The 24,769-nt window shown below is 43.7% G+C and overlaps 1 protein-coding gene across 3 annotated transcripts in view; it reads left to right on the top strand.

The window, feature by feature from the left end:
- Positions 1–24,769, top strand: part of POLRMT (RNA polymerase mitochondrial) — a 283,173-nt gene that overhangs the window by 96,243 nt on the left and 162,161 nt on the right. For all 3 annotated transcript variants that reach the window (XM_063914478.1, XM_063914479.1, XM_063914481.1), the window contains one exon: positions 2,777–2,947. In XM_063914478.1, coding sequence (XP_063770548.1) covers positions 2,777–2,947 — 171 coding nt within the window. The remainder of the gene's footprint in view (positions 1–2,776; positions 2,948–24,769) is intronic.

The raw sequence follows: 24,769 nt of genomic DNA, 5'->3' as shown, positions 1-24,769 counted from the left end.
ATACGCCAGTATTCCGAGAATTATACAGCAATGTCACAGGAATTATACGCCAGTATTCCGAGAATTATACGGCAATGTCACAGGAATTATACGCTAGTATCACAGGAATTATATGGCATTATCACAGGAATTATACGCCAGTATTCCGAGAATTATATAGCATTGTCACAGGAATTATACGGTAATGTCACAGGAATTATACGCCAGTATCACGGGAATTATATGGCATTATCACAGGAATTATGCGCCAGTATTCAGAGAATTATACGGCAATGTCACAGGAATTATACGCTAGTATTCCGAGAATTATACGGCAATGTCACAGGAATTATACGCTAGTATCACAGGAATTATACGCCAGTATCACGGGAATTATACGGCAGTAAAACTGGATATATGGCAGCAGAGGACACCACCACTGTGACTGGTCACTGGACTGATGCTGCACAAGACACTACCCCTGGTCTAATGCAGGACAACACGGCACCACTGATAGGGACTTATACAGCTACACTGGATATATGGCAGCAGAGGACACCACCACTGTGACTGGTCACTGGACTGATGCTGCACAAGATACTATTCCTGGTCTGATGCAAGACAACACAGCAAAACTGCAAGGGACTTATACAGCAGCACTGGGGACATATAGCAGCAGAGGACACCAACACTGTGACTGGCTGGACTGATGCAGCATAAGACACTGACTACACTGGACTGAGCAGCACAACACAGCAGAAGACTCGCCACCCCACTTTCCCACCCCCACACACTCTGAGGACGGAGACACATCCTCTCACTACACTCTCCGAGACTGGCGTGACGCGCGGCTCCTTATATGGAATCCAAATCCAACAGCGGGATGAGGACGTTTTGCCTCGTTCGGGTTTCCGAGTCAGGCAGGAAAACCCGAGCCTGACTTAGAAACCGGGCTCAGAGCGTGAAGTTCAGTACGGTTCGGTTCTCTGAGAACTGAACCCGCTCATCTCTAGTTAATACACTACAGTCTTACAGTTATGCGGAATATGCAATTGGTTCCATTGGTACTGGAGTTCACTGTAACTTGTGTCAAGTGGTGATGAATTATGCAGATGAATGGTTTATACTACATAGAAATCCAGAATTTGATGGCAAGTAAGAACCACTGGCAAATTGGGTTGGGTATGAAATGCGGGCAATCGGGAAACCAGCAGTCACAAGACTGACCGCGGAATCCCGACGCATTCCAGTAAGTATTTTAACTTTACTCCTATCCTTAACCTGCCCCAGCCTAACCCTAACCTCTCCCATCTCCGCAGCCTAATCCTCACCCTGCTGCCTAACCCCACTACTTAACGACTGGGTTCTGTCTGTAGGGATACCGCTGTCAGTCTTCTGACTGCTGGGATCACGACTTTCGGGATTTTGACTGCATCCCGGGCCAATCTAGTCTGCCCCTGATCCTTAGTTCTTTGTAAGGATATCCCTATGTAACTTGCTCTGTTCTAGTAGCCTCTACCACTTCTGATGAGAGGCTATTCTACTTTTCCACTACCCTTTCTGAGAAGTAAGTTTTTCTAAAATATCCTCGGAACCTATTTCCTTTCAGTTTCAGCGCATGTCTTTGTGTTCTAATATCTTTCTTCCTTTGAAGAATGTCTCTCTCCTGTACCTTGCTAAAACCGTTATAATATTTAACAACTTAACAGATGATTTTTCCCTTCAAAACCGTTCATAACATTATTATTATTATTATTTTTTACAATTTATAGTTTAAATAATTAAAAAAAAAAGTTTTAGTAAATATTGTTATGCACAGAACGGATTTATTCAGCAAAAACTGGGTGACACAGTGGAGTGGCGCAGTTGCAGGTGATCTGACCATGCCAGCTAAGTGGATAAAAGTTTCTATCGTGCCTCCCTCCCCTTTCCCTTTTCTCTGATTCAAACTGTGCATATTAAGATCTTTTTTTCTTTTTTTTTTCTAGGTAAGTTTTGTGATGTAGGCCATGCACCATTTTAGTTGTCTTTGTTTGTACACTCTTTAATGTATTTTTTATATCCTTCTGTAGATGTGGCATCCAGTATTCAACACAGTATTCTAGATAAAGGCATACCAATGACCTACTGTATACAGAGTCCAAGTTTTAAGGATATACTGTACATACTTGTGTACAGATAGTATAATCAAACTGACTGAGGTACTAATTAAGGGGCAGATTTATTAAGCTTGGTGAAGTGATAAAGTGGAAGATGATAAAGTACCAGCCAATCAGCTCCTAACTTCCATGTTACAGACTGGGTTTGAAAAATGACAATTTTGAGCTGAGTGGCTGGTGCGTTATCACCTTCCACTTAATCACTTCACCGAGCTTAATAAATCTGCCCCTGTGTAACCAAGCATCTGCTCATTGGTTTGTTACGTTGCTTACCTGCATTAAAGTCACCTGAAACAGTGACTACTAGATCCCTTTCCTCCTCCATTATAGTGCCGCTAATACTATGTTTAGCGTTTGGGCTTTTGAGAGCCAAGTGAATTATTTTGCATTTTTTTAGAGTACTAGATTAGATGCACGAAGGTGTAGCTGACAAAACTGCAGTTACTTGGAATGTTTCCAGAACCTTTTACACAAAGTAAAGAAAGTGACGAATGACACACAATATTTTATAGGCATCTGTCTTCCTTTGCCACCCCCCTAACTTTGTGTTGAACATATACAGTATGTACCTTTTTTCATAATTTTTTGGACTGTTTTTGTGAGCTGCTTTTCCTCACCAGCCACCTTTGTTTCCTTAGACTTTGTCTAAGATTCCACCTGCAGGGGATTCATTCCTATTGATTTCCCGGGATGTTGGAATGAAAATCTACAATAGGTTCTTAATCCGCAGACAACTGCATGGAAATTACATGGATAAGATTATGGATTTATACAAGGAATACAGCCAGTTATTATCCACAGAGGGGACGGTAAGTGTTACTTGCCATAACTTCTACACATACAGTGTGGAATATTTTGTGCACCTGAGAGAAGTGTAAATTAGATTGTCCCATCATCCTTTTAAATGTACTTTTTTCTCTTAGGTCCTAGAGGATGCCGGGGTCCACATTAGTACCATGGGGTATAGACGGGTCCATTAGGAGCCACTGGCACTTTAAGAGTTTGAGCGTGTGGGCTGGCTCCTCACTCTATGCCCCTCCTACCAGACTCAGTTTAGAAAATGTACCTGGAGGAGCCGGTCACAGCTAGGGGAGCTCCTAGAGCTTCTTTAGTTTTATTATTTTTCTAAGAGTTAAGTTAGGCACAGGGAGGCTGCTGGCAACAGCCTCACTGCTTCGTGGGACTTGGGGAAGGGGGAGGGGGAGGGTAATTGTTAGCCGCCCCCAGGCGACCGCTCACTCTTGCAGCATGCCGCCACCCCCTAACAGAGCCAGAAGATTCCAGTGGCGAGTGAGTCATCGGCCCCCTCAGCAAGCGGGGAGCCAGTATGAAGATGGCGGCAACAGGGTGGGAGCGCAGTATTGACTGCGCTCCGGAGGCTCAGCGGTACATAGTGAGGGGCGCCCTGAGGCAGCGCCGATACCCTACACTGGTCAGCAAGCCTGTCAGGGACTTCTGTTACACTGCCAGCAGAAATCCTCAGGCCAGTATAAAGAATGGAAGAGCGGGAAGCAGCGCCATGTTCAGGGGCTGAGCTTCTCAGAGCAGACCCAGCAGCGTTCAGCACCATTTTCCTGCCTACAGATCCTATACAGTGACAATGCCTATTCTATACCTTGTATAAAACACTCTAAAAGGTTAAAGAACACAGTACGCAATTGGCGCACGAGGTACCGTAAGGGTACGCCCTTAGCGTAGCGGACGCTGTATCGGGAGCGAGCCGCTCGAGCGACACAAACGCTCGCGAGAATACGCTGTTGGTATCGGGCACACTATAGGTGAGCGACTACCGTAATGCTACGCTATCAGCGTAGCGGACGCTCGAGACCACGAGGAGATCACGAGCGGCGCAGACGCTCACAGAGTTAAACCTTTATAACTATACCATAAACAATGTACTTATACTGTAAACCCTTGTGCAGTGATAAGGTGTAAATGCAACACAGTGTAACATTGTTAGTTTAAAAGCTGTATGAGCGTATGTGACGCTCTGAGAACCCCTTAGCAATATAATAAACACTCAAATACCGGTCTAAGGGTCTAACGCCTTTTAAGGAAATGAATGAACGTTCAACTGCAAAAGAATAATACAATACAAGTTATACACTACCAAGATAACATAAAATACCTAACCGAATCACTACACATAAAATACACTACAGATACAGTTACATTTAAAGGGGAAGGAGAGAGAGAGAGAGAGAATGGCTTACAATAAACATGAGGTAAGAATATGGTTGCAGAGAAACTTACGCACCAGGGGAAACAATCGCAAGAGCCTTTTCTGGATATCCAGCTCCCGATTATCAGCAATGAGAACCGTTGAAGAGAGTAGAGAGCTGGCCCAGATCGGCTTGTCCTTTTATACACTACACACAATACAGTACAATGGTCCCTACATTCTTATTGTTCATTGGACACAGGAATTCGTCTTCGCATTATAACAAAAGGTCATAGGTTGGTTCATACAGGTGGGCTGTGACTATTTCTAACTGCTCAGGTGGGTGGGAAACTGGGTTTCCCGCCGCATGGGTAATAAAGTGCAAATATAGTAAATGTCCATAAACTTCTTATGTCCATAACTATACGCACGAGCGATTAATCCGCTTCAAACCAACACCGGAATATTGCTAATTATATTCTCTTCCGATGGATACTAAACACCACTGTGTAACCCCTGTCTGACCCTTCGTATCAAACAAAGAGGGATCTCTTTGTCCCCGAACATACTACATTAACTAAACTTTCAGATTCTATCAAAGGGACCATAATCTACAAAATACATTATATGAATAAAATATGTTACGATTGAGTCGCCCGCTAGACGAACATAAACTCTACCGTAAATGCGCATACCGCGCGCCTGCACGCAACTGAGAGTATGCGCACGCACGGGAGGGCTCATGCACACGCAGCAGGCACTCGCATGAGGTGCATACATGGCAGTGTGTAGCGTGATATTTTTCTGACTTTGACAGTCCACCCTTTGGCAGTCACCAATAACTGCCACTTCCTAAAACAGTTCAAAAAAATATATGTCATGTATAATACATTTCTATGATTGGGTAGGGGAGGAGAGGAGAAGGTAGGAAAAGGGTATGACCTAGTGAGATAGCAGAAGCATGTGTGTATGAATCCATGTTTGGGGGGTCATGTATCATCGTGCCATACGTGTTTTAAATCAAGCTTCGAGGTATTGCGAAGTATACATTTGAATTCCTTCTTATCCCGTGGTACGGGTCTGTGGATGGGCTGTCAAACTTTACCGAGCTCTTTTCGGCTTTTGGTTGCAACAAAATGGGGGGGGAGCACCTTTTAGTTGATGATACATGAATAGGGGAATATGTGAGTGCTGATATCTGTGTCTATATTCCCTATCGACTATGTGTGTTATTACCTGAAGGTTGTAGAGATGAAGATAAAGAACAATTATGGTAAATGCAGTGATAAACTATGTGAGTTTAATATACATTTGCCGATTGAGGTCTTGTCTTGTGTCTTGTCTTGTCTTGTCTCGATGTACATGTTGACTGTAGTCTCCCGATGCTTTTGCTATAAACGGTGTGCAAAAAGCTTTTTCAATGTCCATAGACTTACAAAAAGTGTTGGGCTAGCGTAAAATTAAAGGTACTAGGGATATGGGGGGTCTATGGCATAGTCCATCAGTTGTCTGTGTAAAAGGTTGTCAAATTCTTCTTCCAAGCGGATGTCTTTGTACCTTGGAGGAAAACAAAGGAGAAACGGGTGAAAGAAATGGACCGTGGAATCACATTTTCATCACAACATTGTCTCTATCGTTGGGTCATAAACCAAATCAGTCGTTGTTATTACAGTATCTTCACTTCTTAAACTCATCACTCGGGCGCTACGTTTACACTTTGTTAAAACCCGAACGCATCTAAATATCAGACCGACCAATATGATGACACCCAGAATACACAAAAGAAATTTCCCTACATCCATGATAATACCTTGGGTCCATTCTCCTAAACCAGAGAACCAATTTCGCGGGTTCAACCATGACACCCAACTGGTCAGCTCATTACTCACAGCGGCAAGGGTGAGGTTGTGTATCCTTCGGAACTCCCATTTTAATTGGAGAATGTCGTCCATCTTTTGGTCTATGACCTCGACCGGGTCCTCGGTGCTGTTTGTAATATATGTGCAGCACTTTATTCCATACTGAGTCGCTAGGGTAACACAATACCCGCCTGTCACAGCTGTGAGATAATTGAGAATCATCCTATGCTGAACCAGTTCTGTTTTATAAGCTTGGAGCTCCCTTCCGGTATACCTGAATGTGTCATCATACATTTCAGTGATATTGTCTAATAAATTTGCAAGCGCAGATATATATTTATAATTTATCACTCCTCTGGCGGTACGAGTGATATCTAACGCGATTAGGAATTGAATCCCGGTGGGTTCATTGATCAGGTCAGAGGCCGGATGCTCTGTTCTTTCTATCAGGTGCCGTTTAACGATGTGCTCGTAATGAGTGTGAGTATAAGGAGCTTGGGCACTGCGGTGAATATCCTTCATTTTAGTGTGGGATATGGTCATTACCTCAGGCAGTACTTTTCCAATATAACATAATCCTTCTGAATTTGGGGCAAGCCACTTATACGCCTTCCTCCCGCATATGAAATATGCATCATCGGGGAGAACATATGGGACGGAGTAGGACATTACCATATTACACATTTTCCATATGAAATCTCCTAACCCTAATTCTCCCATCTGTTTAGTACACGTATCAGTTTGTACGATATGTGCACAGTATCCTGGTGATACCTCTCCAACTCTCATGGTCCTACTTCCTAGGGTATACCTATATCGGAAATATTTTCCACTACCGGCTATGTGGCGTATAAGTTCTGTATATGTAGGCATTCTATCGGCTCTGTATGAAAAGGTCATGGTTTGGTTATTCCATGACACTTCCCAATTTCCCGGCTTTCGGGGATTGGAAATGTTAAAACATACTAGGGATCTATCCACATGATATTGGTCGAGCTTCAAACTAGGAGGACTGGAGATATTAAACCTCCTGTCCACCGGCCTCCCACCACTTAGCTCAAGTACCTCCCCTATAGTTAAAGGGAATGGTACTAATCCTGATTTGCTATGGCCTTGAGGTACTTGAGAGCATACCCAACAGTCTGTCTGATTTAACACTTTACCCACTAAGGAGTGATAGTCACTCAATGGATGCCGGTCCATGTTAATGTTAAAACTGGACTGACATTTCTTGATGCACCCATCCTCAACTACATTGTCACAATGTCTACAGATACAGTTCTCTTTTCAGCTAACAATCCTTCACAATGTTTACAAATAACATGGCTGCTAGATTGTTTCCGGTACTCGCCTTTACTCGTGATTATGTTGTTCTTGGAAATTTACACCTCTGTCTCTGTCATCAGAACCTTTCTGGATCCTTTCTCGACCTCACTGGTACTCTCACCGAAACAGACTGCTCTGGTCAACATCATGGTCAACAGGAAAATCCATATCACAGTCTCTTGGGGCAAGTCCATCTTACAGGAGGAGAAAAGGAGAAATTTGTAATGGGGGTACAGAAAAACAGTTTGAGGGGGAGAGAAACTTGTTACGATAATTAGTTCTCTAGTTTTGTTGTTCTTCTTGTTCTGCTGTCATCTCAAAGGTGCTGTCTCTCAGTCTTCCAACCGAACACTCCGGTGATACAATATTTCTTCCAAACCAGCGATCTTTCTGTAAGGAGCAAAAATCTTGCATGACCATTTGTCTAACTGATGTGTGACATACCATCTTTAAAACATGAAAACATGAGTGAGAAGAGGGAAAAAAAAAAAAAAAAAAAAACGAGAGAGAGAACAATTCATATATATATATATATATATATATATATATATATATATATATTACATAAACCAACAATAAACAACAACAGGAAAAATAAACATTTTTCAAACATTTTAAAACATTGTCAGATCTGCCGTTCATCATCAGGCTGTCATATCTACATGTCCAATGGTATCCTTGCGCAGTCCCTCCCACCAGCACCTCCATACTCCACCCTTTGTATCTGGCCAGGATACATTGATGCGGGTAGGTCATGCTGGGGTTTGGTAGACTTCTGCGAAGACCAAGTAGCTATGTAATGTTCGAGTCCTACCGATAACCGTCAGAGATGGGGAAAAAGAAAACATTTCACAGATACATTACAAATTTTACCCGGTCATTCCTGTGTCCTCAAGGAATGACCTCCCAATTTGTTAACAATAACCTCAGGCTTACCATCAGTCCTAATGATCACCTTTCCTGACTACATATCATGGGTGTGGCCCAAAATTCTTCCTATATGATCCCTGATTATAATTTGGTGTGTCATAACTTTGCTCATTTCTTTGTCTAGGGGGTCTGACTTTATGTGGGCTATTACAATTGCTGGCATAATGCCCTTCTCTTTTACAAAGATAACAAATCATTGGCTTCCTCCATGTGCTAGTGGCCTGGGGTTTCGGTCGACTTGATGCCTCCTCTAGTGCTTGGATGCTCATTACCATCAACCGCTCTCCCTGTGCTTCCCTGGTTCTTTGGATATTACGGTCATGCTCGATAGCGGACTCTCTTAATGCAGCCACCGAGATACCTCTCCAGTGAGGTAGAGAGGTTTGTACCCTGATTCTTAGTGTGTCTTTTAAGCCGTCCATTAATACGGACACAGCTACCTCTCTGTGGTGTACATTAGTTTTAATGTCATCTATACCAGTGTACCTAGCCATATCCTGCAGAGCCCGGTGAAAATACTCTGGTGTGGATTCACCTTCTTTTTGTCTTATTGTAAAAATTTTATTCCACTTTACCACTGCAGGGAAATATACTCCTAACTGTAAGTTGATTCTTTTTACATTATCCTGATTATACTCGTCTGTTAGTGGTATTTCTTCATCTAGTTTACAGTCAGCGATAAATTTCACTGAGTCGACATCGGGGGGTAAACATGCCCTCAAAACTGTCCTCCAATCTTTGTTATTTGGCTCTGCAGAATTTCCTAGCTCTCTAATATACTTTTGACATGCAACTAAGTCTTTCCTAGGGTCAGGAAATTCAGACAAAATTGTTCTTAATTCTGTTCGGGAAAAGGGGCAGTGCATGGCGATGTTCCTGACAGGAGTGACTCCTGAAGTGTCAGTTTTCCCATTTGGTACTGCAATTACCCTGACAGGATTAAGTCCAATAACGTCATTCTGAGTTGGTTCTGCAATATGAGGTACATTTGTTTGTGCTTGATGTATAACACCATACGTACCTGTGGACACGACCTCACCTGACCCTCCGTTAGGGGGTTTGATTACTGCCTTTACCGATTTGGTCGCGTCCACCTGGATGTCTTGTAGGATGGCTTCTGGAAGAGGTACCGACATCGTGCTGGGCTCACTTTCTTGTTTGTAATCCTGAGGGAAGTATAACATGGGGTGCAACTTGCATGGGTTAATAGTTGTACATTTAACAGTATTACAATTATCATCGTTACGTTTATTACAATTAGTCTTATCCTCTATAATACAGTTGCTAAGTGCCTGTTTATCATACCCCATCGTGCCATTCTCTGCAGCCATAATCCTCTCCATTGCCATGTCTCTCCTCCCAAGATGAGTCAGATATGTAAGTTAAATTTCTTTGCATTTCACTTTCCTGTTGCCATAACTGTAAACAATCATAATGTCTAATTCGTTGTTTCCAGGATTTTATGAGACGGATCCTTCGCCTTAAATTATGCAATACCTCTGAGTCAAAACTACCTATCCCAGGAAATGGTGCTTTATCCCCCACAGTCATTCGTGTCCATTCGTCACAAAAGGTCTCAGTGTGGGGACCATACATCCTCCACATTACTAACCGAGCAGACCCTCGGGGTCTGCGAGCCTCTTCAGTCTGAACCCTGACTGCTGAACGTCCCTGTGTTGTGCACTTGGCTGCCATTGTGGACCTTTTTAACACAGAAAAACTTCCTAAAATGCACCAAACACAGAAGTCTACGGTGGAAGTTCTCCAAGCTCTACCACCAGCTTCTTCTGCTTCGAGTACAACGAATCCGCCCCTTTTTGCAGACCCACGTAATCGTTGCAGGCACTACCAGCGAAAATTCCTTATTTTTACACAAATCACACTTGCATGTGCTCCCTACAACACGCATGGGGGCAATTTAATATATGACCTCATATCGCGTTGCGTTATTGGTCACACATACAACCGTGCGGTCCAATCGTACCACTTATAGACACTTGTTGCCTATAAATTGTAGGATCATTGGAGTCTCCCTACTGTGCTCCAAAACAGCCAGAGCGTAATACAACGAAAACTTTATCACACTCCGTCGCACGTTTTCACCTAGACCGTGCTCATATTCACCAAGACTTACTTCACCAAGATTTACTTCACCAAGATTTCACCAAGACTTCACCAAGAGGAGTTCAATACACTCATACCGTTTTCAACCCACTATCATTCTATAGTTTTCTGATCAGAAAAATCATTTCCCGTAATCTGATAGCTCTCCCCAGAGGCATTACAGTAAAGTAAGGTATTTAAACTAAGTTTTGGAAACTGAAATCAATTTGTGCTATTATCGCGTGGCTATACTATACCGCCCCCACTAAAACAATGCTATTGTGCGATTTGAGTTTCGGTGGGCGTACCCAGACGCTCCGTTGCGTAATATACGCTCCGTGCGTCGACCCTTGCGTCGCGCACGCTAGTCTCACCCTTTTGTTAGAGACACGTGTGCGCTGGCCAGATATGTTCACAGAAATACAATTAGCATGTTTATCAATGTAGATGATCTTTAACTGTAATCATCTACCGAGCACCACACAGGTCTCTCCTTGTATTTTAGGCAAAGCTGTGTGTGTGTTTTACAAATTACCCCTTAATGTATTATTTTTACTCTTTAACTACCAATAGCAACAAATCTTTCTCAGCACGTTATCAATTATGAAATGGCAACCAGGAGAATGAGATATGGACATATATTACTAAGCAAGAAATACAGGTGTGTGTGCTTATGCGTACGTACGCAAAACAGAAACTAAACAGGTTTTAAAAGACAATAACGTACTGTTCCTACCTTTTGGCTCCGGATTCCTTCAGCACTCCTTACTAAGCGAAGCAGACGCTTATCTGGTCAGCACTACGAGGAATATTACCTCCCGCCTTTTGCTGACCGATAATGTCTGCTGAAATTACCTAGTGCAGATATGTGAAGAGCGGGCGAGTTCCCAATTGACAATGCCTATTCTATACCTTGTATAAAACACTCTAAAAGGTTAAAGAACACAGTACGCAATTGGCGCACGAGGTACCGTAAGGGTATGCCCTTAGCGTAGCGGACGCTGTATCGGCAGCGAGCCGCTCGAGCGACACAAACGCTCGCGAGAATACGCTGTTGGTATCGGGCACACTATAGGTGAGCGACTACCGTAATGCTACGCTATCAGCGTAGCGGACGCTCGAGACCACGAGGAGATCACGAGCGGCGCAGACGCTCACAGAGTTAAACCTTTATAACTATACCATAAACAATGTACTTATACTGTAAACCCTTGTGCAGTGATAAGGTGTAAATGCAACACAGTGTAACATTGTTAGTTTAAAAGCTGTATGAGCGTATGTGACGCTCTGAGAACCCCTTAGCAATATAATAAACACTCAAATACCGGTCTAAGGGTCTAACGCCTTTTAAGGAAATGAATGAACGTTCAACTGCAAAAGAATAATACAATACAAGTTATACACTACCAAGATAACATAAAATACCTAACCGAATCACTACACATAAAATACACTACAGATACAGTTACATTTAAAGGGGAAGGAGAGAGAGAGAGAATGGCTTACAATAAACATGAGGTAAGAATATGGTTGCAGAGAAACTTACGCACCAGGGGAAACAATCGCAAGAGCCTTTTCTGGATATCCAGCTCCCGATTATCAGCAATGAGAACCGTTGAAGAGAGTAGAGAGCTGGCCCAGATCGGCTTGTCCTTTTATACACTACACACAATACAGTACAATGGTCCCTACATTCTTATTGTTCATTGGACACAGGAATTCGTCTTCGCATTATAACAAAAGGTCATAGGTTGGTTCATACAGGTGGGCTGTGACTATTTCTAACTGCTCAGGTGGGTGGGAAACTGGGTTTCCCGCCGCATGGATAATAAAGTGCAAATATAGTAAATGTCCATAAACTTCTTATGTCCATAACTATACGCACGAGCGATTAATCCGCTTCAAACCAACACCGGAATATTGCTAATTATATTCTCTTCCGATGGATACTAAACACCACTGTGTAACCCCTGTCTGACCCTTCGTATCAAACAAAGAGGGATCTCTTTGTCCCCGAACATACTACATTAACTAAACTTTCAGATTCTATCAAAGGGACCATAATCTACAAAATACATTATATGAATAAAATATGTTACGATTGAGTCGCCCGCTAGACGAACATAAACTCTACCGTAAATGCGCATACCGCGCACCTGCGGGTGCACGCAACTGAGAGTATGCGCACGCACGGGAGGGCTCATGCACACGCAGCAGGCACTCGCATGAGGTGCATATATGCAGTGTGTAGCGTGATATTTTTCTGACTTTAACAGCAGATACGCTGACGGGGAGAGCTGTCCCTCCAAGCAACTCCAGCTATCCTGTGTGGTACCAGGGGTTGTAGAAGGGGAGGGGGGGAGGCTGTGTAAATACTGTGTAGTCTATTAAGGTACACAGTAAGCGTTAGGTAGTTGTATTGTATCTACCTCAGTAAGCGCTGTGTATGGGTTGGCTCCAATCTGTGTCTCTCTGGGGCATACTTGGGGGGAAACTGTGTCTGACATTTCCCTGTGTGGGTGTTTATTGTCTCACATAGCCATGTCTAGGGACTCTGTGTCATATGCTGCAGAGGATGTTTCCTCTCAGGAAGAATCCATTCCATGTACACAGGAATGTAAAGGTTTGTCTCAGATCCCAATTAATGAGCCTGAGTGGTTGTCCTCTATTAAGATCTCTACCAGGGTAGCTCATACTAAGACTGAAACTCAGGTGTTCTAGAAGTCTATGGCAGTTTGGTCAGGTTCTGTTCCTATTCCTGCAAAATCCTCTAGTATGTTCTCACAGAAACGTGCACTAGCCCAGATTATGCAAGATGACACGGATACCAACTCTGATACAGCAGACGGTGATGGGGACGTGCTGAGGGGGGCGGCATCCCTTGCTAAGCGGGTGCAGCTCGTGATTGAGGCTATTAGAGATGTGTTTAAACATTAATGACACCACACCTGAGCAGGTTGAGGAGGCTTACTTCACTGACAATAAGAAAGCCTTGCTAACCTTTCCTGCGTCAAAAGAATTAAATGCTTTATTTGAAAAATCCTGGGAAAACCCGGAGAAAAAATTCCAGATCCCGAAAAAGGTTCTGGTTGCTTTCCCCTTCCCTGAGGAGGATAGGAAAAAATGGGAAAACCCACCGTAGTTGACGCATCTGTCTCCAGACTGTCTAATAAGGTGGTTTTACCTGTCCCTGTATCTACCGCATTAAAAGATCTGGCTGATCGTAAGATTGACACTATGCTCAAATCCATAAACACTGCTTCAGGAGTGGCGTTAAGGCCCACTATTGCCTGTGCATGGATTTCTAAAGCCATAGTAAAGTGGTCAGACACATAATAAAGTGGTCATTGACACTACGCTCAAATCCATAAACACTGCTTCAGGAGTGGCGTTGAGGCCTACTATTGCCTGCGCATGGATCTCTAAAGCTATAGTAAAGTGGTCAGGCACATTACTAGAGGATTTGGATACAATGGATAGAAGTGACATTGAATTGTTTCTGCGTAACATACAGGATTCTGCGGGGTTCATGGTGGAATCCATGAAGGACCTGGGCACGCTGACTGCACAGATATCTTCCATGTCGGTCTCCGCTCGCAGGGGACTCTGGCTATGCCAATGGTCTGCAGAGGTGTAATCCAGGAGAATTGTGGAAAGCCTACCCTACACAGGTCAGGCTCTTTTTGGGGAAACGTTGGATGAGTGGATTTCCACAGTGACCGCGGGTAAGTCACCTTTCCTTCCCTCTGCTACATCTTCTACGAAAAAACCATTTTCTTCAGCTGTGTCGCAGTCCTTTCGGACCGCTAAGGCAAAAAAGTCCAAGCCTCCACCCACTTTCCTTAGAGGTGGTCGTGCAAAATCCCAAAAGCCTGCACCCGCAGGCTCCCAGGACCAGAAACCTGCTTCTGGTTCCTGAAAAAATCCTCAGCATGATGGTGGACCGTACAGCCTGGAGGACGGTCTGGTGGGTGCGAGACTCAGACGTTTCAGACACGTCTGGGTGTCGTCCGGTCTGGATCCCTGGGTACAGGATATTGTGTCCCAGGGGTACAGACTGGAGTTTCAAAAACTCCTCCCACCTCACCGATTCTTCAAATCAGGCTTGCCAGCTTTGATGACAGACAGGGCTATCCTGCGGGAAGCCATCCTAAAATTGGAAAAGTGACAGGTCATTGTCCCAGTTCCATCTCATATGCAAAACAAGGGTTATTATTCAAACCTTTTCGTTGTACTGAAACCGGATGGTTTGGTCAGACCAATTTTGAACTTGAAATCGTTGAATCCTTACCTGAGGGTGTTCAAATTCAAAATGGGGTGTCTCAGAGCAGTGATTTCAGGTCTAGAGGAGGGAGTATTCCTGGTATTCCTGGATATCAAGGATGCGTACCTCCCACATTCCGATTTGGCCGCCACACCAGGCTTATCTCAGATTTGCACTTAGACAGTCACTATCAATTTCAGGCACTGCCATTCGGCCTCTCCACAGCACCGAGGGTGTTTACCAAGGTGATGGCCGGGATGATGGTTCTACTCCGCAGACATGGGGTGAACATAATCCCATATCTGGATGATCTGCTGATAAAAGCATCATCCCGGGAGACGTTGTTGCAGTCCATTGTTTTCACAACTCATCTGCTCAGGGAACAAGGTTGGATCCTGAACCTTCCAAAGTCACATTTGGAACCGAAGCCAACCCGGGTATCGGTTCATCAGTGCATCCACCTTCTGGGGAAGATGGATGCCTCCTACGAGGCTCTACATTATGGAAGATTATATGCTCGGTCCTTCCAATTGGATCTCCTAGACAAAATGGTCGGGATATCACCTACACATGCACCAGAGGGATGCATCTGTCGCCGAAAGCCAGGATTTCACTACTCTGGTGGCTGCAAATGCCTCACCTTTTTGGAGGGCCGCAGGTTCGGGATTCAGGACTGGGTCCTTCTGACCACGGATGCAAGTCTCCGGGGCTGGGGCGCAGTCACTCAGGGGGAAACCTTCCAAGGAAGGTGGTCAAGCCTGGAATCCATTCTTCAGATAAACGTTCTGGAACTAAGAGCCGTCTACAACGGGCTTCTCCAAGTGGCTCATCTTCTGCGAGATCGAGCCATTCAAGTGCAGTCGGACAATGTAACGACGGTGGCCTACATAAACCGGCAGGGCGGAACGAAAAGCAGAGCTGCAATGTCAGAGGTAGCAAGAATCATCCTCTGGGCAGAAAAGCACGTGGTGGCGCTGTCTGCAATCTTCATTCCGGGAGTAGACAACTGTGAAGCGGACTTCCTCAGCAGACACTCTCCATCCAGGAGAGTGGGGAATCCATCCGCTGGTGTTTACGGAGGTAACAGATCTTTGGGGTGTACCTCAAATAGACATGATGGCCTCTCGTCTCAACAAGAAGCTTTGGAGGTATTGTTCCAGGTCGAGGGACCCACAAGCCGTGGCGGTGGACGCCCTAGTGACTCCGTGGGTGTTCCAGTTGCTGTACGTGTTTCCTCCACTTCCACTCATTTCAACAGTTCTAAAACTCATATGGAGAACAAGAGTTCAGGCAATCCTCATTGCCCCAGACTGGCCAAGAAAGGCTTGGTACGCGGATCTTCTGGGTTTACTGCCGGAAGAGCCGAGGCCTCTTCCTCTTCGGGAGGACCTGCTGCAGCAGGGGCCGTTCGCTTATCAAGACTTACCGCGGTTACGTTTGACGGCATGGAGGGATCAGTACAAATTCCCGCTGGACGGGATCCCGGCGGACGAAATACCAACACCGGAATCCCGACCAGCACAATCCCGAAAGGGGTGGCGAGCGGAACGCAGCCCCTTGCGGGCTCGCTGCGCTCGCCACGCTGCGTGTACGGTGCCTCGCTACACTCGGCACACTAATTTATTCTCCCTCTGTGGGTGTCGTGGCACCCACGTAGGGAGAATATGTCGGTATTGTGCCGGTCGGGATTCCGGTGTCGGTATTTCGACCACCGGGATTCCGTCCGGTGGGATGTTGACCGCATCCCGGCATGGAGGTTGTTCGCCAGATGTTAGCTCGGAAGGTCATTCCAAACAAAGTTATTCCTAAGGCAAAAAAGAAAATAAACCACCTAGGTGATTTCATCCTGGCGCTAGATGGGGAGGTGCACCACAGCAGCTAAACACATGCGGTTGGTCAGGCCCCGAAACAACAAGTATACAAAGCAAAAATGTAGCGCCTATGGTCGTCAATGAGTGAGAACAGTCATTAATACCACAAAATTTATTAGTAAAACATAATAGTGCACGTATTTAAAAGCTGATTGTAAAAACAAGTGAGATGCTACTCCTGTAAATATTGGAGATCAATAGGAAATGTTCAAAGAACCTATTCCATTTATAAAAGTCCCTTATGGATCCCGCAAAGGCCAATGTCGGTCACAACCGTAAGTGTATAGTTACCACCATAGTGTAGAAGGCGTTTAAGCAGAACAGCGTCCGCAGATGGCAGTCCCTTATTCAGTGGTGATAATTCAATTATCCACGGTGTGAGTCGTCCATTTTTGAGGAATCCAATTAATAAAGTGCAATGCTCAGGGGCTTGGTCCAGGTATTTGATCCTCCAAATAATTGAGTAGGTAGTAGACTTGCAGCAACAGATCCCACCAACGCGTTTCGTTGCATTTACGCAACTTTTTCAAGGTGCTACTGATCCTGCTATGAGGGGTTTTTATACCCCTTTCCAATATGGATGCTCATTTGCATATGTGATACATTTGACCTTCTCATCTCATTAGGCGACCAGGATAATGACAGACATACTACTAATGAATGATCCCTATTTACACATAAAATCATATATATAATATTCATATTACAATTCATAATACAAACTAATTTTTTTTTATTTTTTTTTAATAAAACTGATCACATGACCATTCATTCTCATCTATAAATTAATATAAAAAACGGGATGGACCTAGTAGAATATAATATAGACACACTGGGCATAGATGGTTACGTATATCCACATTTTGGATATGCTCCTTGTGTTGTACTAATATCGCGGGGAGAGGCAGCTGTGTATTACCCTCATCATGCGGCGCCATGCCCGGGCGCACACCCTGATGACGCGGCACGACAACCACCGGGTCATCCCGCTACATCCGTGCACGCAGCCCACACGCGCTGAGTCCGAGCGTGTAGCCACGTCGTCGGGGGAACGCGCGGCATGGAAATCCCAATGCCGCGTCATCACCCCGCTTCCATAAACAGTAGTCCTGTGCGCATCGGAAGTCTCAAACGGTTGTCAGGGCGACGCACATACATATACGTCGCCCGGGCAACCGTACTAACACTGGCTCGTGGTAAATGATAGTACTAATAATAGAAGAAAAGGGAAGAGAAAGTCCCACAATGAAATTCTTTATTAATTAATAATTAGTATCGGATGACCCCTGAAATATATTTAGTAGATTAGTATGAATTTGTTACAATTCTGTTTCATGATTTCAGTATTTTACAATAGAATTTAGACTATATAATAGTCCACACTAAACGGATTTCATCAAGATATGACAGAGAATATACCAACATGTTTAAACATAAGTGGACAGGGGATGAGGTAGTGGAGAGCGACCAATGGTGCCAATAGATTGCTAAAAGCAGTATATGTTATAAAAAATATATAAATTTATTGTAGTGGAACGCACTATACAAAATACTGGTTATAAAAACATGATTATAAAAACATATAAGTTCATAAAAAGAGTATATATATGACCCATACGAAAATCAGTGAGATAAAAGAAAATTAAAAAATGGTATTTAGAAATTTTTTGGGGAATAAAAGGAAAAAAGCATGGTAGCATAAAACCCTATGTGTTATTTAAAAACCTAAGAGTATCACTCCAGTACAGAAGGTACAAGATACTAAACAGGTTAAAAAGGCACACGGGAATATAGGCTTTCAAAACTTTTTTTAAAAAAACAGAGGAATCCGAAAAATAGCTTAGCTTTGTGGTGAGGTTAGATCAAGGAATAGCACCCAACGCGTTTCGTCCTATCTGGACTTCATCAAGGGGTATACCAACATGTTTAAACATAAGAATAGCAAGAATATATACTATAGATAATATACATAAATTAGATGCAAAAATTACATATCTAAAAGATATATATTTATGTATACGAAGGAGAGGAGGAGGGAAAAAGGCAAGGGTAGAGAAACATATGAAAAGGCAAAGGCCCACACGTACAAGCAAGTTTCCCATTAGAGATGGGGACAAGGATACAGAAAAGTATAGATTATAGAACTGTATTGAGTTCCATTGCTTCATTTAATCCTAATTATTCTGACTCAATAACTAGGCCGTAAGTGTAGTGTTCTTCAGACAGTTACTCTAGGTATATGTCTTCATTAACCAGTACTCACACCGAGAGACCTTATCAGATAGTGTCAACTCAACTGCAGAGACATGTGTGGAGAATCCAGATGAGGGTTTATTTCAAGCTGATATTCTTGTAGTTATGCACAAAACAGCAGTAGGTGAAAAGATGATGATTCACCAGAGCTGGTTAGAATCTAAAATGGCAGACACACACTGAGCTGAGGACAGGATGAGGGCAGGACTAATGACATCAGAACCTGGCTACAGGAAATCCGTAGGGACAAATTTTAACAAAATGCAAAGCTCTGCAATAAAAACATGACAACACATGAAACACATATATCGTGGGACATGACACTCCCCGTCTGAAATCTTTAGATTTCACGATAAATCAAACATTATAGTAATGTCCTTAGATGAAGTCCAGAACTAATCTTGCGACCTGTAAGACAAAAGAGAAAACCTGTAACAATAAACAACAAACAATAACCAGAAATAAATTCAGTCGAAGTCTTGTGGCTGAAGGTCTTGAAACTTGTAATCCATAACAGTAGGAAAATGTTAGATCAAGTTCCAAGTGATAAACCCATCTTCGGATTGAGGAAGCCGCAACTTGCAAACACTTCCACCAACCCACAGTATGATTCAAATAATAAGGTGTCGATGGTATATCATAGCTGGAAGTTTGAGGTAGAATACTTCCCATCATGAGATGAATCTAGTAGTCATGTCCTTCTTTATGTGATATCTTCCTTTGGAAGAAGAAGTACTAGTTCAGTGATTGGACGGAAGAAAACTTTGGCAGAGCCTCCTTTGGTCCCTTTAACCTCTACCTTACGAGTCTTTCCATCGTCGCTGGGAACAACCTTGGTGATAAGTCCCATTGGCCATTCATTGCGATGGGCCTCTTTATCCTTTAAAAGAACAAGGTCACTGATCTGGAGGTTGGGATTTGGTGAAGGTCTTGTTCCACAATCAGTTGGATTAAGGCTAGTGGTGATGTGATGCCAGTGCTCAGGAGTCGAGAAACTTCTGATGCGTTCTACTCTGTTGCTGACGTATACATAGAATTGTTTTGTTTGGTTGTGTATATAACCAAGCACGACTTTGCTATCTGTGTAGAATGCAAATGAATCAATTGGAACGTCCAGTTCATCCTTTATAACTTCAGCAATTTCTACTGCTAGCACAGCTGCACAAAGCTCGAGTCTTGGTACAGAGTGAGCAGGTTTTGGGGTTAATTTGGCTTTACCCAGGACAAATCCACAGTGTAGTTTGTTGTTGGTTTCAAAGATCCTCAGGTAGGCTACTGCGGCTATGGCTTCCATCGATGCATCTGAGAAAATGTGGATTTCTCTCCTGGTGGCAGCTGAAAGGGAGTTGGGAGTGTAACAACGTGGTATTTGAAGTTGTTCTAATATCTTCAACGACTTCTTCCACGTCTCCCACCTTTGTTGTTGCTCAATAGGTAATGGAGTGTCCCAGTCTAAGTTCACCTTGGTTATCTGTCTCAGCAACATCTTGCCATGAATGGTGACACGAGCTACAAATCCAAGAGGATCATAGATACTGTTTATGACAGATAAAACTCCTCGTTTGGTGAAAGGTTTATCATAGCCTGATACTTGGAATGTAAATATGTCTTGTTTAATGTCCCAGAGCAAGCTTAGGCTGCGTTGTATGGGAGGAACATCAGAACCAATATTAAGATCTTTCAAGTTGGTGGCATGATCATCAGAAGGAAATGCTTCCATTACTTTCTGGCTGTTGGAGATAATCTTGTGGAGCCTGAGGTTTGCTACAGAAAGCATTTCTTGTGTTCTGGTGAGGAGATCGATTGCCTCTTCACTTGTGGGTAGGGATTTAAGTCCGTCATCAACATAGAAGTTCTTTTCAACAAAATGCCGAGCGTCAGATCCATAGTCCTTCTCACCTTCCTGGGCTGTTCTCCTGAGTCCATAGATTGCTACAGCAGGAGAAGGGCTGTTGCTAAATACATGTACCTTCATCCGGTAATCTATGACTTCATTATTGACGTTGTTGTCTTTGTGCCATAGGAACCTCAGGTAGTTCCGATTGTCTTCCCTGACTATGAAGCAATGGAACATTTGCTGGATGTCAGCTACTACTGCCACAGGCTCTTCTCTAAAGCGAATTAGCACTCCTATGAGGCTGTTGTTTAGGTTTGGCCCAGTAAGGAGCAGATTGTTGAGGGAGACGTCATCATACTGAGCGCTGGAATCAAAAACCACTCTAATTTGATTGGGTTTCCGTGGGTGATGCACGCCAAAGGATGGAAGGTACCAGCATTCTTCTCCTTTCTTTACTGGTGGTGCAGGTTCTGCGTGATCTCTGTCAAATATGTTTTGCATGAAATCCACAAAATGTTTTTCCATCTCTGGTTTCCTCTTTAGGGATCGTTTTAAAGAGGAAAATCAAGCAACTGCTTGCTGTAGATTGTTTGGTAGTTTAACTCTTGGAAAGCGGAAGGGTAAAGGTGCTACCCAGCTGTTGGAATCGTCTTGACTGAAATCTTTGTCCATTATCTTGAGAAATTCTTTATCTTCTCTCGCAGATGCTAACTTGTTGTCCTCACTTGTTGAATTGAACACTGTCGATCCGAGACTGTCGTCCCAAGACAGGACCATGTTCATGTTATCTTGACGGCTATGCTGCGAATTACTGCTGCCCAGCTTCTCTTTCACCCAGTAATGATGTGGGCATGGCTGAAAACAGGTGCTGCGACCATTAAGCAAGATGTTCGTCTTGAATGAGGAAATCTTGGTAGGCGTCTACATCTTGTCTATACAGACATTGCCTATGATAACCCAGCCTAGATAAAGACGTTGGGCAAATGGAGCATCATTTGGTCCATTGATGTGTTGACGTACTTTATGTACCCTGAGAATGTCTCTACCAAACAGAAGTAAGATCTTTGCATTTTTGTCAAGGGTTGGTATTTCATTGGATATAGGCCTTAGGTGAGTGTGGTGAAGAGCGGCCTCTGGCGTAGGAATCTCCTCTTCGTTGGATGGTATCTCATTACATTCAAAAAGTGTGGGTAAGGGTATCTCAAGATTGTCCTTGAGAGAAGCTACAACCAGTCCACTGGCTCTTCTTCCAGATTCCTCTGTAATTCCACTACAGGTACCCAAGGTGTAAGGGTAAGCATCTCCCTTTAAGTTTAACAGATCAAAGAGTTCTGATCTTGCGAGTGATTGGTTGCTCTGGTCGTCCAAGATGGTGTACACCCTTAGAGTCTTTTCTGGCTGTCCCTTGGGGTATACTTTGACTAGACATATCTTTGCACAAGACTTGTCCCGGAGATCTTCCGCACAGACTTTAGTGCATGAAGAAGATACAGTAGTAGGACTTGCTGTTTGATTTGCATTCTCCCCGCCATGCCTTGGTGCAGAAGGGAAATGTGCAGGGGGTGTAGTATTGGGTTGAGATGGGTGCAGTGCCTGCATGTGGTCCTCACAGCCGCACTCTATGCACTTAATAGCAGTTTTACAGTCCTTAGCAAAATATTCAGTAGAAGTACAACATCTGAAACATACCCCAAAATTCTTTAGAAGTTCCTTCCGTTCCTGGAGGGGTTTCTTTCTGAAACCAATGCATTTCTTGAGGGGATGTGGCTTCTTATGAATGGGACACATGCGGTTGGGGTTTTCGATCCTATCACCTTGGTTGTTCTTGACAGGAGCTGATGCTGGTGTGGGAAGGATTTCAGTCTTTTTCACTGATACTGGACCTCTGTGGTTCTTGTAGTTAGAGCATGGGCTGTCAAACTTAGGGGTAGGTGAACCAGGATGACTTGACTCACTGTAGGAGAAGCTTGGGTCATTCTTGGATTCCGCAATGTTCTTGACAAACTCACAGAAGTAAGAAAAGGGGGGAAAGGAGACTCTATTTTCCCTTTTATATCTTGACCCAAGTGTAGGCCACCTTTCTTGAATACCGTATGGCAGCTTGGAAACTATTGGGTTTACCCCATGAGCTGTGTCCTGGTAACTGAGGCCAGGTAAGTGAGTGTCCATTTTGGCCAGCTGGAGTTCAAAGAGTAGGTCACTGAGTTCTTGGAATTTCTCAGTGTCCTTGCCGGATATTTTTGGAAAATCCCGCAGCCGTTTGAACAGAGCATTCTCTATGGCTTCAGGACTTCCAAAGCTTCATTCTAACCTTTCCCAAGCAGCAATGAGGCCTGCCGCAGGATTATCAATGTGGACGGATCTGAGTCTCTTGACACGTTCTGTAGACTGTGGGCCCAGCCACGTGATCAGCAGATCTAGTTCTTCAGCAGCAGTAATACCAAGGTTATTAGTTGTGGATCTGAAGGCACATTTCCAACCTCTGTAGTTCTCAGGCTGGTCATCAAACCTAGTGAGGCTGGTCTTAATAAGTTCACGACGAACCATGAATCTTGCAAAGTCTGACATGTCCGTTTTCTCTGACTTTGGGCAAAGAATTGCAGGCTGAGTAGTGCTGTTCATATTATTTGTGGTGTTCTGGGTAAGAGACATAGGGAGATAGGGCGGTGCATAGGCATTCAGCCTAAGAGCTGGTTTAAGGTCTGTATGTCTCGCTGCATGTGGAACTGTGTGGTTGCCAGGGATTTGGTGACTTAGTGGCATATTGGGTTGTGACCAGGCATTTGTATATTGGGTTTGTTGAGGTGTTGTGCCTTGGTGCACTGTGGTGTGTGAAAATGGGTCAGGATGACCAAGTGATTGTGCATTGTACTGACCTTGGATGTGGTGTGTTGCATAGGGACCGGAGTCTTTTTGTTCTGGAAGGATGTTCCCTGGAAGGATGTCCGCACTGTCAGGAATGTTTGCAGCAATCAGGGGTTCACTGTTTTGACTTAGTATGTAGTCTCTTGTGCACTTAAGAAGATCCTCCACATCCACTTCACTTGAACTGATGCTGTCCCTTTCACTTCCACTGCCAGCTTGTTCCAAAACCTTTAACCGTACCATAGCTGTGGCATACTCACATTGTTTCTCTAGAGCTTCTATTTCTGCTCTTTCACGTGCTGCTTTAGATTCCATTTCTGCTCTTTCACGTGCTGCTCTAGATTCCATTTCTGCTTTCCGTTGTGCAAAATCGGCTTGTATTTTAGCAGTTTCTGCTTCTGCACGTGCATTTATAAGTTGTTCGCTGAGCATGGAATATTTTGAGCTTCGTGACTTAGATGATCGTTTTGAACGCCTGGTGGACACAGAAATGCGTGATGATGTTTACAATAATTGTGCAATTCTGGCTGCTGTCTTAGACTTAACTTCACGCAATAGACTATCTCGATCCAAATTAAGACGATTAAAGTTTTGCAGTTCTTCTAAAGAATCCTGGCTATTGAGTTTCTTCAAAATGCTTATATATTCCTTACTTGACACTTTATAAAGTTCATGTACTGAACAAAGCTGTCCTAGTGCGCCCTCTAGCGGTGACACATCACAAACAGGCTGAGAAATGATGGACATATGACTTTGCAATTTTTGCCATAAGTCTAGGACAGTGGAAGAAAGCTCATGTTTCCTACCTTCAAGATTCTCTTTTACCTTCCATGTAGGCTTAGCAGGGCGTTTAGACTGCAGGTTGAGATCCATAACTTCTCCTTGTTCTGATTGTAGACATTGCTCATCCTGAATAGCCGGAACTGTATTTCCTTCAGCCATGATAGTACACAGGAAAATGGATCTGAATAAAGCTAGAGTAAGTTTGTAGCTAGTTAAGCTATAATGAGCTGTGCTATAGCTGCAAACACTGATTTCCTGGTACACTACAGGCAAGCTTGTTATGTATTTGTATCTGCAGAAGCTGCAACTGGCTTACTGGTAGTTTTTATCAATCATCTTTTCACTATTCTGACTCAATAACTAGGCTGTAAGTGTAGTG

Source organism: Pseudophryne corroboree, chromosome 1, assembly GCF_028390025.1.
Source record: "Pseudophryne corroboree isolate aPseCor3 chromosome 1, aPseCor3.hap2, whole genome shotgun sequence".
Lineage (NCBI taxonomy): Eukaryota > Metazoa > Chordata > Amphibia > Anura > Myobatrachidae > Pseudophryne > Pseudophryne corroboree.
The sequence above is the reverse complement of the archived record's forward strand: the minus strand, read 5'-3'. Positions and strand labels throughout refer to the sequence as shown.